At 36.5% G+C, this 16,597-nt stretch overlaps 1 protein-coding gene across 5 annotated transcripts in view; it reads left to right on the top strand.

Moving 5' to 3' along the window:
- Window positions 1-15,581, top strand: part of ZDHHC14 (zDHHC palmitoyltransferase 14) — a 96,160-nt gene extending 80,579 nt beyond the window's left edge. For 3 of the 5 annotated variants that reach the window (XM_082302699.1, XM_082302700.1, XM_082302703.1), the window contains 4 exons: window positions 1,792-1,894; window positions 3,611-3,720; window positions 6,134-6,236; window positions 14,376-15,581. In XM_082302699.1, the coding sequence (XP_082158825.1) occupies window positions 1,792-1,894; window positions 3,611-3,720; window positions 6,134-6,236; window positions 14,376-14,777 (718 nt within the window). In that variant the 3' untranslated portion in view covers window positions 14,778-15,581. The remainder of the gene's footprint in view (window positions 1-1,791; window positions 1,895-3,610; window positions 3,721-6,133; window positions 6,237-14,375) is intronic. The other 2 variants (XM_082302702.1, XM_082302701.1) reach the window with 1 other exon arrangement.
- Window positions 15,582-16,597: the final 1,016 nt, after the last annotated feature.

The following is a 16,597-nucleotide window of genomic DNA, read 5'->3' as shown; positions in this document are numbered from 1 at the left end:
ACTTTTAACTAATATTAGGATTTTTTATTGCAAAAATTTATGTCCATCCATGCCATTTCCAGGCTGTGTGTCTGTGTGTCCTATTTCTCTTCTATTGATAGGTTCAGTGATAAGGGTGGTTGTGGTTTTTTTTCCTTGTTCTGGAAAATTTTGAGTTGATGTTGTCTTGGAAACTGCCTTCACTAAAGGTTGATATGGTTAATATACAGATTATTTTTATCCTATTCTTTTCTCATCATTTTGCTCCTAGTGATAAATTTTATGTATTTTTCTAGGAACCAGAGCCTTTTGTTCTGTTGATTTGTGTTATCCCCCCAAAAAAAGACCCCCAAATTATTGAAGTGTTGTAGAAAATAGCATTCTCAAAGCAGATATATTCTTAGTCCATGGCTATTTCATGTAAATAAATAAATAAAAGCTATTGAAGGAAGCCTTCTATGGAAAGTTTGGAAAGTTCCTCTTTATGTTCAGTTATACAAAAGTTTAGAAGCAACTTTATTGTCTTATTTCTGAGACGATGACTCCTTTAGAGTTAAAGGAATTATGTAAACTATAGTGAGTATGCCATGTTGAGTGCTGACTGATTTTCCTAGTATACCAACCCGTGCATGTGCACACCTTTGCTGCTCCCCTGGAGGTGAGGGTGCTCCTGCTGGACGTGTCCCTGTGCTGCTCCCTGTGAGTCACACGTGAGAGCACCCCGTGAGCTCCCAGCCCTGTGTCTTGGGTGCGCAGCCCTCTGCACTGCACCTCATACCGACGGCCTGCTGGCTGGACACGCACTCCTGGCAGCGTTGGGCAGGGGCGGTGCTGTGTCTGAGCCAGGCAGATGCCGGCAGAGTTGCTTGTGGCTGTACCAAATGAAGTTTGTTCTGCTGCTGCTCTCACTTGTGTGGGGATAGAAGTTTTCTGCCATTTTTTGTGATTTGCTCAATTCGGGCTGATGCCTGCATTAAAAATCTACTTGTAGTTCCTCAGAGAGTATTCTAATAGCCACACTGTGAGTTGGGAGTTCATAGTCTTCCTCTTTAAGATAAGTTTTGGGCAAACGCTGCTGAATTTTGAATATTCAACCCCACCCCAACTATTACACTTACAGGCTTAACAGCAGTTCTTTTCCAGGTGATTTGCCAAGTCTGGGCCGATCAGGTACCCCACAGTTGTAAAGTAGAATATATCCAGTTATTAGAGGGACTTGAGAGAGCACGTGGGTTTTATTTGGACTAGTGCACTTCATGCTAGTGTTGGAATGCCTATCAACATCTTAACTTCATTAGCATAAGAAAGCAGAGTCTGACATTTAGAGCATAAGACTGAGATCCAGCTTACTCACATTGTGGAGTAAATATTTGTAAAAACATCTCTGTTCAGTTTTTGGTATTCAGCTAGCCTTGGGTTACCTCTCTTGTGTTTTGTCTTCCCCTCACCCCATCAGAACTGTTATTTACTTTTACTTATCAATAGACCTGTCTGAATGCAAGTGTGATGACTTTTACAAGATAAATAGGAAAATTTAGATTTCAGCAAGTAAGATCAGAACTCACCAGTAGTTTTTAGCCTTTTTCAATCTACAAAACCTTAAATATTTGCTGGCGTAGATGCTGTTCAGTGGTCTGTACAATAAAGCCTACTGACAATAGGTCTCCTTTTGAGTTTGTTTTTTGCTGACCCCTTTGAAGTACCCCAGAGATCTCAAAGGACTTGTGGACTACTCTGAATTTTGTGATTTTAACTACTTGTTACTGGATTTTTTTTTTCCCATTTCCATATATTTCCTTGACTTTCAATTACTGTGCTGGAAGCTGTGGTGTGTTTTTTCTCAGTATGGTCCATTGTTGGCCTCTCAGGTTTTCATACGTATTTGATCAGCTCCAATCAAACAACAAATGAAGATGTAAGTTTGTAGTATATTTTGACATACACATTTCTAAATAGTAATTAGGAGGTTTTTCTCAAGTCAGACCTGTCTGCACAATTTTGTGAATACCTCAGTAGGAAAGAAGGAAAGTAATATGGTCATACTTGATTCAAAAGATCAAATGAAATGTTTTTGACTATATTTGTTGTGGCTTGAAGATGTGCTCATTATGTACCTAGTATGTCCATTATGGTTTGTACATATAGGATCTTTATCTTGAAATAGGAAAATACAGGAGGGAGGAGACAAACAAACAAGTATATTTTATACAGTAGGAAATTAATAAATATTTTTCAATATCTCCTTTTCATTGGGAATGATAAATATTCTTTGACTCAAAAATTGCTTACTGTAAAACTTGAAGTGTATTGCATTCTCTAAACAAAAATTTTATCCTTTATTTTATCTTACCTTACCTCTGAAACTTTTTTGCTGTTCTGAAGTTGAAAACCTCTGGCAAGGAGTATATCATTAATTTAAAGGTCAACTTTCTAATTTCTACAGTTGTCTATTTTGCATATAGGATTCCTTTGTTTTCATGTGGAATTATGCTTAACTGTGTGTGGAGTCCTCATGTGTCCTTCCCTAACCAAAAGGAGAAATGCAAAATGAATGGAGAAAATAAAATTAGCTAGGCAACTAATGGTATAGAAAGCTTTTGGAAATTTAATAAATGATCTGACAAACCACTGCAAGCTTCAAGTTATTTTATTGTAATTTCCCTATTGTACTTTTTTCACAGGTATCTGGCAGATATAAAAGTAGCATCTTCAGTATTGTCAGATATGTTTTATTTTTGTTTAAGGTCACAGTTAAAATTATAAATTTTACACTAAATATCAATCAACCAGAAAAACACTTCCCAAGCAGGGTCAAAATGAATTGTGCCTCAGCATCAGGTATCAGGGCAAGTAGCCTGACTTAAAAGAAATCTGCCTTGTTAATAAAACAGATGAGATACTTGGTTATTCCACGGTTTATGCCAAGATTGTCTCTCTAAATGGACTTAGAGTGCTTCCACCCACTTCCCTCAAATAAATGTCTCTTTTGGATTGTTATAAGATAGATAGGGAGCTGCAGCAGTGGAACATGTCTGAATATCAAGTAAACTGTTCAGTAGTTTAATTTAAAACATAAATTCCCAATTGAATACAGCAAGACATTTTACTCAGGCTCTCAAGTATCTCACAAACAGAAGAGCAAACTAGCTGAGGGAAAATGTAATAAGCAGTAAAAGATAGCAATGGCTGCATTTGCTTTACAAGATTTTAGAGCCATTTGTGAACTTTAGGGAAGATAATGTTGTGTGATGCTACGCAGCTTGAAAACTTACCCAGGAGTACGGAAAATTGCTCTATTGCTGGCTTTAATAGTATGTTGCAATTGAGCCTCTTCTGTAAAACATGCTATAATATTTGTAAAATTGAACTTAGACCATTATGTTTAGATGCTGAAATTCCTGCTTTGAGTATATTGATCCCTTCAGATTGTGGGTTGTCTGCATCTGTGGAGGTCAAGCAAGTGCTTGTAGGGTCCAGCCTTCATAATAGCCCAAAACTCTTAAGTTGTTTGGAAAGTGTCATTATGGGTTTTCTGTGGTCTCTTCTGCAAGTAGCATATTGCAACCTTAATTTCTCACAGCCATTTTCTGTATTGTATTACATGTGATGCATATTGTTCATATCTCTTTAGATTAAAGGATCATGGTCAAATAAAAGAGGTAAAGAAAACTATAATCCCTACAGTTACGGCAACATCTTTACTAATTGCTGTGCTGCGCTCTGTGGGCCCCTCTCTCCAAGGTAAGAATATCAGAAGTATTGTTAGCATAAATGAAGCCATGTGATTATTGATGAAAAAATTATTTTTGATTCTTTGAGTTTACTCAACAAAATGAAAGTTTTGGATTAGTATCCATTAGAAGCTTTAAGTTTTTCTTCAGTGGTAAAGAGATAAGTTGGTAAATTGTGGTTAAACTTAAGTTAGTGATAAAATCCTGTAAAATTATGTCTGAAATGAAAACAAGCTTGTTTGTTGTTTGAACTTTCACCACTGAAGTTAATAGCTTATAGCAATAAAAGATTTCTGGTAGTTATCTGTTACATGAAGGTCAACCTGGAAGTTTATGAAACTTCTACATATCTAACAAATGTGACATGAGTTGAACCTTAAGTCTACAACTAGCTTGATAATTGTTGATTTTTGTCTTTTCACTCTGAAAAGTTTTATTTAAATAGTCTATTTTTTAATTTTTTATTTAATACTGTTAACATATATACATTAAACTGATTTTGGTGGTCTTCCAGCAAAGCAATTCCAAAGAATGCATAATGGATTAAGTTTTGCTGAATACATTTTCACCTTTGGAAATCTGAAATATTTATATATTTAAGGTTGGAGAAAATGTACAGAGCTGAGACTAGAGAAATAACACTGGCAACTAGAGAAATTTAATTATTTTCTTATTCCTGTGCTCAGTGATTAGACAGTTCATGTACTACATAGAAAGTAGAGGCCCAGTTTCACTGTAGAGAGGGGCAGACAACTTGCAGATAATTTTGTGGCCTTCTCATTGGTTGGTACGTTTTGCTTTGCCTGGAATTGCATAGTTATGAATCTGAACTATCAAGAAGAAAGAAGGTAAATGACTTTATGGTCCAGTAGCTCAGGTGTTTAACTGGAGTGGGATTTCTGGATTTGCTGTCAGCAATGTCAGAGGTGGTTCTTCTATGAGCAGTCAGAGTTCTATGGGGGAGACTGACATCATTTCCTAAAGAGGAAACAACAGAATAGGGATTTCCACATACTGAGTTGCCCCTGGTGAGAGTGAATAGCCCTGTCTCTGCTTCCTTCTCTGTATGGATGTTGCCTGAAGCCAACCTTTTAATTCTGCCATTTTGCTTTTGATTAAAGTATGTGACACACAAGCTCAATGGCATGCTTCAAGTTCTTTTGGTTCCAAATGGAAATCTTTATTAAAACTACGTCATGTTTCTCAGTATATGAAGTAGGGTATTAGGCAAATAGCAACACCAGTGGACCAGACTGGCATTGGCTCCTGTGTTTTAGCAGAGTTTGTGCATTTTTTCCTAAATTCCATGAAGCAGCATTACTTATTTAGACACTGACATATATATATAGAGGTTCTGCAGGGAGGTACTTTGTGACCAAGGGGAAAAACTTACTGACTGTAACGTGTAAATTAGAAGCTTGCTTCTTTTACTTTTAATCTCAGCTGTGTCCCAAGTCACTAATTTTTTTTTTCCTTAAATTCTGGAAAAGTGGCTTACCAGCAATTTCATCTTGAAATTCAAAATGTTCAAGTGCCTTTGAGTGTGGAATGCAGATAAAGAGAGGATCTGTAAATAATCAAAACTTTTCTCACTTCTGTTAAACATCATTTATCATTTTTAAACCTGTGCTGGCAAATTCAGAATGTATTTTACATGTCCTCAACAGTTACTTTCAAATCTTAATTTGATCAATGGCTGTCAGCATAGGTCTAACCAATACTCTGATACAACAAATCATATAACTTCTTTAAGCATCTTTAATCTTTAACTAGGTTGGATTGTTTCATTCAATTCAATTTGTTGATAATATTTCGCAGATTTTTACTTGCATTTAGTAATTTCTCCACAAAGCATTTTCTTAGAAATAAGAGATTTTATGAGTGCATCACTTCAGTAAGCACAGTGGAGCACTATAAGCAGTGTTAAGTAGCTGTCATGAAACACCTAACAAGTTAAGTTGTCTGTCAGAAAGAAGTATGAACTCTTCTTCATTCTTGCTAAATTTTGTGATTAAGTAGTTTCAGTTTAGATGTGAAAGCTGGTAAAAAAAAGAACCTTTAAAAGAGGTGCTGAATCAGAGTGCCCTAGTAAATTTCATAATTTGTTTTTTCACCTGCGGTTTAAAACTCTTCGGTTTTGTGGTATCTGCTGGTAAGCTTCTAAGTCTATTGTCTGTGATAAAAATCAAAAAAAGTAGCAGTGCATATGATTATATGACAGGCAGGATCACAAGGAACAAGTACTTTACTGATGAGTAGAAAATGAACTTTAATACTTCAGTTGACTAAAAGGGGACATCTGAAGGTACTGGTGAGGTATTAAGGTCTGTTGTACGATAGAAAGTTTTTCTTTTTATTCAGAGGAGATAGTTATTGATCAGCAATGTCTCTAATACTTTTCCTTAATTGTGATTATTCTCTAGCTTAATTGACAGAAGAGGATTTATACAGCCAGATACACCGCAATTAGCAGGACCATCAAATGGAATTACCATGTACGGGGCCACACAATCTCAGAGCAACATGGTAGGAATCATCCCATAGTGTTGTTCATCAAGATTCCTGTGAATGTTTTTCTTCTCCACTTTCATGTGAACTAATCAAGTAATAACTAACTGGATACAGCTGACACACTGGGTGGAATGAGTTGTTTAATAACAGTAAAGAAAAAAAAAAAAAAACACCAAAATCCAAGGCTCTTTTGAATGTACGTTGCACACAGTGTAATAGTTATTGCTCATGGATTCTTAAAAAAAAAAAGAGGCTTTTCTACGCTGTTGATTTATTGAATATACTGGCATTTTGACTTTTGCTGTTGACACCTACTGTGTTTTGAACTGGAATATTCAAGTATCGTGGACTTGCTCTGGTTCGTCATTTTCCAGCTAATTGTTATTTTGTGTGACACTTTCTTCGTACTCTATTTCCTTCTTTGCTTGTACACTGCGGTTTTGCATAGTCTAATATGTTTTAAAAAAGCAAAGATGAACAAAGAGGAGTTTCTAGGGGAGAAGTATTTTGAAGAAAGAGCAGGAGGACTCTGAACTTTAAATGAATAAAAAATGGCAACTGGATTGTTACAACAAAAGCTTTTTAAACATCTTTGAAACTGTGCCAATAGTATTTACTTTGGTTTTTTGCTGGTAGCATTGGCTATCATAATTGAAGATAGGATTACCAGTGCCAAGAAGAGGAGAATAACTGTAAAGAGATCTTTTTCTGAAAGCAACCATCTTGCATATGTGCCTATTTCTGAATTGTTGTCCACATATCTTCATAGTATGGGGTTCTAAGACTTTGTCAAAGAAGTCATGAGTTACGGATACCCTCCCTCTGCCAAAAAAGAGGAAGCCACAAGGCCTTCTGTCATAATTCAGACTCTTTTGAACAAAAGAAGAAAAGACTCACTCTTCCCAGACAGATTAGTTTTAGTGTCACTGATAAAGTCATATAAAAATTTTGCTGTAGTTCCTAAGCTGGTTTTACTTAATGTTTTGAGGATTAAATAGATTTATTACTCTCCTTAATAAGAAAATGTATTAGAGACACGGTCTGAATCTTCTGAGGTGCAGTTGAGCAGAACAAGGTAATGTTCTGTGTAAATTTTACTCAAAATACTATAACTCTGAAGAGAGAAAAGGGAGTTTGGAAAAAAAAAAAGAGAGAAGGCGAACATTAGAAATGGGCTGAGGTCTTTCAGGGATTACCCAAACTTTCTGACTCTGTCAAGGCTTCATGTTTGTGAGGATCAAGTGTGAGACACCACAATGTGTCCATGGCATTAAATTGCCTTATCATTGCAAGAATTTAGACACTATCATTATTCCTAGATATTAATGAGAAAATCTTTGCCAGTGTGGTATAAAATTGACTGTCTCTGGAAATGGAGAAATCTGGTATGGTATTGATTTAAGTCAAACAGGTAGCTGCTATGATTTTAGAGTGTAATACCTCTAATTGCACGAATTCTTCAAAGATTTCATCTTATGTCCTAGAGCACCACACCACATGAGCTGGGAAAAATCTGGGTTCTTTAAGAGTTATCAGAGTTACTAGGAAATGTGCAGATTTCACTTCTGAAAATGACCTCTTAGAAAAAGCTTGAAAAATGTAATATGTCTTGTTTGGTTTGGAGGAATATCTTTTAAGACTGTAATGCCATTTTTCTCTTGGTCTGTATCCAAGACCAGTTGGTTTTTAATGGCAGCTGACTATCAGCATTAAAATTTCTCCCTTGAGTTTTGTTGGAAACTGTTAAAGACCTGCTTTGTTTACCAGTTTCTCTAACACTATTTTCCCTTCCCTGTTGAAGGTGATGTATCTGGTACTGCAGCCAGTATTATTACGATTTCAGATAAGGTCAAAGTGAAATTCCTTGACTTTAAGGAGCATATGTAGATCCTAGCCATAGACCACAGTACTTTTCAAATGGCAAAAGCTTGGCCGTTAGTATATCATCAGAGATATTTATACTATCGTAGCAAGCTTAATGCTTTTGATTACAAGAAATAAATTACTAGAAGTCTGAAGTGTATTTCAGCACACCTTTGTGGTGTGTCTCTCTTGATTTTATTCTGGAATGCATTACATCAAGTCTTCATGTCTAGATGTTACCCTGCTTAATCCACATAGTGTGCTAAAATGTCTCTCCTCACCATTGATATAAAATAAAGATTTTAATGAGCATATTCTTTCACACTTGTCTTCTCTTATTCCTTCCTTCTTTAAATCCTTTTTTTCCCTCAAGTCTTCTACAGAATCAGCTACATTGGAAAAGACCATTGAGATCAAGTCCAACCTGTGACCAAACACCACCTTGTCAACTAGACTATGGCACTGAGTGCCACATCCAGCCTTTTCTTAGGTACTTCCAGGGATGGTGACTCCACCAGCCTCCCTGGGCAGCCCATTGCAATGCCTAGTCACCCCTTCTCTGAAGAGCTTCTTCTGGATGTCCAACCTAAACCTCCCCTGGTGCAGCTTGAGACAATGTCCTCTTGTCCTATATCTGCTTGCCTGGGAGAAGAGCCCAACCCTCACCTGGTTACACCTTCCTTTCAGGGAGCTGTAGAGAGCGATGAGGTCTTTCCTGAGCCTCATCTTCTCCAGGCTAAACAACCCCAGCTCCCTCAGCAGCTCCTTCTAGGACTCAGTGATTTGTGGCTTTCTAAATAGAATTCTTGTGCTTCACCCAGTGAGTCTCTTGTCCCTCATTAAATCTCTGTGGGTTGCTTAGTATAATATTTTGCTTTCATTTATATTAATAAATCTTTTAGCATAGCCTCATTTTTGCAATTAAGTTCAAAATAAACATCAGGCCAAGTGTAAAGTTGCTAATGCTGCTTTCCAGTGCAATACGTTATCTCTTATTCAGGATACCAGCTGTGGGGCACTCTTTGTATTTAACAGCTGTTGTGGTAAGTTTGCTTCTGAGACTTTGAATATTTCATACAGGATCTACCCTACTCGTGGTAGTGACCCAGTTAGTAACAATCTCAGAAAGTCAGAGTTGTTCTATAATCAGTGGTTGATAAACCCATACTGTGATTTTGGGTTTTTTCCAGATCTTTGTAGAAGAGGTTTTTCCTCATGTTTTCTTTGTAGTATCTGCCTTGTTTTACTAAAAGCTGGATCTGTACTTACTTCCATGAAGGCTGGAAGCACATACAATTATTTTCCTGCTGCATTCCCGGTGTTTTTAATTTCTTTTCCAATATAATTTTAAATTAGTCTGGTAAATTCATTAGCCAACTTCTTAATATCCTTATCCGCATGAAAAGCATGGTCACTTGGAGATCATAATCTGTAGATCTCGTTATTTCCAAAGTATTTCCCTATTGCATTTTTTTGCTGGTTATTTTTATGAGCTCATCATTAGTTTGATTGCCCAAATGTTTTCCTTATTCCTAAGGATTTTTTTTTTATGAAGCACAGTATCTCACCCATTATGAAATAATAATTTCCTCTGTAATTTATTCCTTCTCTTCAATTTTAAAGTTTTTTCTGCTTTGTGTTCTGAAAAAAGTTCTTACTTCACCGTAAGCCCATTAGTTACCGCTACTTGGATCTGCACTACTGTAGTACTTAATTTTCTCTTAAAAGCTGGAGTTGATTCTTGGGGTTTGATACAGGGTATTTTATTCTTCAGTGTAGTCCATTGAGAGGAAACACAGAATCTTATCTCAATCCATGAAGTTTTTTAGAGGAATTAGTTTAGTTTATATTTACTATGATGTCTCTAGGAATTCTCTAATGCCTTATAAAGTGATAGACTTTGCTTCTATCTGACTCTGTGTCAGGACAGGTTTATTTCCTCGTTTTTAAGAAATTTTTTTGTATTCCTGCATTCCTAGACATCTCTTCTTCAGTGTATATGTAGTTCCTTGTGTACCAGGTTCTCTTGTTTCTAATTCTCCATTTCCTTTCCTGGATGCAAATTCTTTAAAGTGTTTTCTTACATATATGTACTACTGAAAATTGTAGGAACTGTAGTGCCTGCACAACATTAATTACCAGTGATAAGTGCAGGAAGGTCCTCTCCCACATGTTCACTTAAGTATTTCTGTTACTGATATAGAAATAGATCCAGCTGACCCAGGAAACATTAACTCTGACCATCCTAGCATACTTTTTCCTTTGCTTTTCATATTTTCATTATTAGGAGTATTTCTGTCATGACGGTAACAGGATCGGCAAGGGCCGCAGTCCCGTTTTGCTGGGAGTTTCGCGAGTGTGTGTCCTTGCACATTTACTGATGTACTTCCCAGATGCCCAAAACAGAACTCAGGGCTCTTACCAAGTCAACATTACTACAGTCAAGGTTGGAGGTTTTTCATTAATGCATTTTATTTCACAGTTGAAAGTTATGGGTTACAGGCCCATGCAAGTAAATCAATTTCAGCATTTCGCTTTGGGTTGAGATGTGTTTTAGGAGCAATTCTTTTGGCAGTGCATGTTTACTGCATTTTTATTCACATCTCAGAGCAATGTCAGAGCACATGAACTAGATTTATTTTAGGAAATACCCCTGTGGAATGCACCCAAGTTGCTCTAAGCATTCATAGACTTTTAGTCCATAAAAACAAACAGTGTCCAATCTGAAGAAAAATCTCTGGGCCAAGTGTAGTTTCCCATTTGGCTTCAGAAGTGTTTCCCTTCATAGATCTGCTCCTCATGCACTGTGCTACTTGATAGTGGAGCCATTGACTTGGTGGGGTTTGTGGTTCAGTTGTTGCACAATATCCACAATACGTTGATTTTGATTGTGAAATCCTACACCTGTTGGGAACAGTTACACAGCTTTGTCCCTGCACTCTTTACCCATTTGCTGTATCCAGAACTTGATATTTCAGCATCCATCCTGTAACTTCATAGCACTGTAAGCCTCCTCTGAACTCCGTGTTGTTTGTACTTTATTCAGAGATTGAGACTATTCAACCTGCTTTTTTCCATCTTCTGAGAACTGTGACAATTCTTGAATGTTACTAGCATTTAGGAAATTTTTAATTAAGTTTATTTAATATTTAAAGTAAAAAATTTTGATTATTTCAAAATAATCACATTTAGAAGTGTGAAAAATATATTGCTATGTACAACAATGTTATCATGTATTTTCTGTGTAGCTTAGAAAAAACACATTTTCTTCAGAAAAAAAGAAAAATATTTTTCCTTAGTTTGTATTTATTACTTGTGAAATAAACACAGAATTCTAAGGTGTTGTTCAATTTGCTTTAATTTGTGCCTTTTTATGTGGAAATAAGTAGCTATCTAAAAATTTCTTTGCATATATTTAGTTGAACTTCTGTACTTGTAGAACTTACTAAAACTTGTCTTACCTTCAGAATCTGCTGTTTCACTGAAACAGTGGAAATTTTAAGTGAAAAAATCAGCATATTTGAAATAAGAAGATAGTGGTGGAATAATTTTTACAGTAGATTTTTAGTTACTTAGATTTCAGTGCTTAGCTTCCTTTTTGTTACGGTCGTAGGCTTTTTTGTTTCATTTTAAATTCTGGTGTTGGATAATTCATGTGATTAGTAGCAGCTAAGACTTCCTGCCCTAAATTTCATTCAGTCAAGAGTGAAATAACAGAATCGAGGAAAAACCACCATGCCAACCCTATAAACAAATCTGATTTCCTTGTTGGAAAGGAAATGTGTTGGCTGTTTAGACTTAAGAATAGTCTACCTGTGTATTATGTGCTGTTTTTATCAGATGTTTCTGAGAGCCTCATAGAACACACGTACTTTTTCTGGCTTAGACCCTGCACTAGTTCACTTTTGAAAGCTCTTTACAGCCTGTATTTTCCTAAGGATTTTGTGCCAATCACTGTTAAGCAGACAAGAAAAAGAAAACCTGAAATTTTATCTAAATCAAAGGAGCGGCTTTAGGGAAGTGACAAGTGCATGGAAAATGAAGAAGAGATACACAGCACCTGAAGAAGTTTATAACACTATTTAATGGAGCTTTATGAGGCTACTTTATCTTTCCGATATTGATTTAATTGAAATGCAGTATAGTTCTGTAAGAAGAAAATTAATTCAGGCTATACAATGAGTTCAAGTAAATTATCTTCAGCTAACATAAAGCTGTGTACTTGTATTGCCGGAACGCATTAATGATTTCCTTTTGAAGATCAGAGCTGAAGGTTCACTAAAGCAGTAAGTCAGCTGCTAACATTATTTGTTTTCAGTGTACCCCAGTGGTTATAAGCATTCCTTTGTTATTTAATTTGTTCTTTGGCTACTGCCTTTCAGAAAAAATAGGTTTTGCTGGTCTTTTTGAAGTATGAAAATTCAGTTAACATATTTTTAAGGTCTGCATAGTAAGGTTGGTTGAAGTTCTAATTTAAATAAGCAGGCGTGAATAACAGGATATTAATCAAGAATGAGTTATTCACACTGAATTACTAATTGAAAGCTCTACTTCAAAAGATGCTGACAGTTTTCTTCTTAGTAAGGTACTTAAGCAAGGTTATGGCTTTAAGCCTGTGAGTAATCCCTCTGAAATGATAGGGAACTAGTTCAATTGTTTGGCTGGGACTGTTCATCATTTCGTGGGGGGAAGATTGCTTGCAATTTATATGAACTCAATTTATGTAACAGGAGGTCAGTCCGTTTATCTTTCTGAAAGCAGAAGTCTTGGAAATACGTAACTGAGTAAGGATTGAGCTTCTGCCTGTCAAAAAATAATTGGTCTGGGAGTCCTGAACCACTTAGACGTTTTAAACACTACCTATCTATTATGACCAAGTAGTCTGCTTGCACAATTGCTGAATGTAAGGTGTGTGCATCCATTATTAAGCTATTCAGTGGTGAATTGGAGAACCCTAAAATATCAGAGGAAGCATTGTTGGTCATGGTTTTCATCATACAGTAAAGGAGGCAAAAGTCTTCCCATGGGTTTTCAGAGAGTATGTCACAGTGGCTTATTAAACTCAAATGGGCATTTTAGGAAATTGCTATAATGTTAGTAACAATGGTTATGATCAGGAGTATCTGAACAGATGATGGATTTGTAATACGTAGTAATTTGATATAAATCTAAAATGTCAGGCATAGAGCAGAACACATTGCCTTAACAGAATACTTGAAATAACAACAGTGCATAGGCATGTCTTACCTCTGGATATATCTTTTATTCTCCTTGCTTGCCTCCAAATGTCCTTTATTGCATTTGTAGCTGTATTTACTGATTGTAGTGTTTTTCTTACCCAACAGAACAGTACTATGGCAAATGAATCTAACAAGATTTTTGAAAACTGCAATGTTATAACTGATCAGGCTATGAATTAAGTATTTTTTCCTTAGAAGCTCTTAAAATCATGCCAATTCATGTTAAAGAGACTTAATTTGGCAGTGGGTATACTACCCATTTAGCTAGCTGGACACTACTGAAACACATACCTGTCTTGTCATCTCAAGGAATGAGTTGCAATTTTGTATAAACAGATCTTAGGAATGGGGTAGAGCCAAAAAAACCCATTTCTGGTAACACTGACTGAGCTTAATTGGATTTATATAATGCCGAATTTGGTTTGTTATTGAGACAGTGCTTGCCAGAAAACTTGTGGTTTGTACCTTGATTTGTCACATCGTCAGGATTAATCAAGAAACAGCCTAAAAATCATTAAGGTTGATCTCGATGCATTTGCGGTGCTGCCTGGTTTCTACACATCCTCTAGAGTATGGAGTATAGTGTAGGACATTCTCTAGAATGTATATATAATGTATTCAATTGTGAGGGGAAACAATTTTTGCTCGTGGAGGCTTTATTACTAACTGTATCTTTACAAGATCATCTGTGTCAAAAGAATTCTTGTTCTGAAAAATTTCTGTGGTAGGTTAATTCTTAACATGTGAAGACCAGTTTAAAGAAGACAATTGCCTAGTGTTTTTTAAGGAACCCTTAAAGGAACATTGTAAATCTTTATCATAATTTGGTTTGATAACAGTCCAAAGCATTGGCTCAGTTATGCATGCCTTTCTTTTTTTTCCTGGGCAGCATGTAATGGGATTTTTGGGTGGCTAACCATGGAATGTTACTAATGGCTTTCTTTTTCTCTCTTCACATCCCATTCTTTTCCATACCTTTTTATCCATATTCTCCTTTTTTTTTCTCTGTTTTGTTTGCCTTATATGATTTTGACACCCTTCCATTCTACAGTGTGACCAAGATCAGTGCATTCAGAGCACTAAATTCGTTTTGCAGGCTGCTGCCACCCCCCTCCTACAGAGTGAGCCAAGCATAACTAGTGAAGAGCTCCCTTTACCAGGAAAGACTTCTATCAGTGGGCCTTGTGCAAGTCTAACTCTAGGGCAACCGACACCACCATCTTCTATGCCAAATCTCACATCAGATTCAGGTTTGACAGACATCATACCATTAAAAGAGGAGCACGAAGGCCATCAGTTTCTCACTCCTGAAGAAGCTCCATCACCCCCTGGGATGCTGCCAAGTGGAAGTCCTATTACACACAGCCATACAATGCACGTTCTGAGTCTAGCCAGCCAGGACTCATTGCATGAAGACTCAGTGCGTGGTCTCGTGAAGCTTAGCTCAGTTTGAACAGCTTTTTTGAACATCACACCGTTTCCTGGTGTCAATACAAACCCATACTTAACAGGATTGACACTGCAGTACCACTCTAAGGCTTCGTAACATGCCTGTAATGGAAACTTGATCACATCATGGAGTCTACTAAAAAGACAAGCTATTTTTTTCAATGGAGCTATGGCATTTTTTGACCAGGTTGTTAATGGTTGTGCTTTGATGGTGACTGCATTTTATTTTTAAATAAAACCAGAAAAGGTCAATAACTTTGTTTCCTGAAGCTTGGGTACAGCGAGTTGGAAATCAGCCTGTAACAAACACCATGTACAGTACAAAAGAGAGAGATTCTTGGATGTAAGTGTCATGCTCTGTATTCTATGCTCTTGTAATACACACTTGTTACGGCTTACCACACCTGTGGCCAGAATGATCTGCACTTACATGTTATGCTACCAATATTTGAGATAGAAAATTACCATTCCATCTGTTAATACAAAACAAAAGACTGCAGATGTGGATTTGCATGCCACGCTACAGTATGTGTTACAGTGGTGTTGGTATTAAGAGAAAGTGCTGCTTTTTTATTTGTGACTTTGAAAGTGCTGTTTGATTTAAAGACAGTACAACAAACAAATTAATGGACTATATTTTTTCAATTTATGACATTTTATTTTAAATTAATCAGTGGTGCCTAGAAATGATGAATTACTGATTTGATCATGTTGCATATCATTTAACCTTCTGTTTAAGTGTTTAAGTGAGGTATTGTGTTGTGCCATACCACAAGATTCTTCCGCTCCCTAATGTGATACAATTACCTGTGGACCTCCAATAAAATGACATCCTCTATTTCGTGGACACGTGTACAGTTATCCTTGCACAGTTTTCCTGGGGAAGGAGGGGGAAATCATGTCCTGTTGCCATAGTTTGTAAAGATTTGACTGGAATATGTGTACATGATGAAACTAGAGCTATGGAGGAATAGCTGGTTACAATTAGGATTGCTTCACCAATTTTATGGTTTTGTTTGAGATGTGTATTTGTTCCCATAGGAGGTCTTTACCAGGAAACAGAAGAGCTAACCATTGCTTGCACTATAATTCAGTGTTCCTTACCCTATGGCTGAAGGGTGAGTGGCTTAAGATTTAAGAAGACAAAGACAGAGCTTAATGAAGTAATCTTAAATGATTAATAGTCTGTAGCAGTTTCCCAGCCATCCTTCTTAATTTGTATTTGTCCTTTGATATTTTAAATGGAAATCTTGATTTCATAGAATTTTTCTGTGCTTTTTGTTTGCTTAAGTAAAATACAACTAAAAGGTTAAAGAGAATTTTATAAGTATTTTTTTTTTGTGACAGCTGAAGAGAAGCTGAAAAACTAATAGCTTTAATACTGTATTTACCTGCTTTTCAGGATGTGGAACCTGGATTCTTCTTTTCCTAGGACAAACTACATGCACAATATGTTTTATCTGATGTTTCTATGGCATGAAAGTATTCACCAGTTAAGAAATGTAACAGTTCTGTATTGTTGACCATGGTCATTCACTGACACCAAGCTAAAAATCTTTTTTCTTTTAACTTTTGTTGTTGAAATTGAGAACAGTCAGCCTGCAGAAAATCATTCACCCATGCTATTGAAGATTCAGACAAGGTACTGACAAAACCCCTACTCCTGTAGGATTTCATAAGCAGTCTGTTTCTATAATTGATGATGTTAGCTTGGACCTAATTCAGCATGTGGAACATAGCAATGCTTTTGCTTTGTGAGTGCCATAGTGAGTCCACCAAAGAACCTCTGGCAGACAAATCTGTCCCAGTTGTTTGAGCCACTGA

Source organism: Coloeus monedula, assembly GCF_965178545.1.
Source record: "Coloeus monedula genome assembly, chromosome: 2".
In the NCBI taxonomy this organism is placed as follows: domain Eukaryota; kingdom Metazoa; phylum Chordata; class Aves; order Passeriformes; family Corvidae; genus Coloeus; species Coloeus monedula.
Note: the sequence above shows the minus strand (reverse complement) of the source record. Positions and strands in the feature narration are given on the sequence as shown.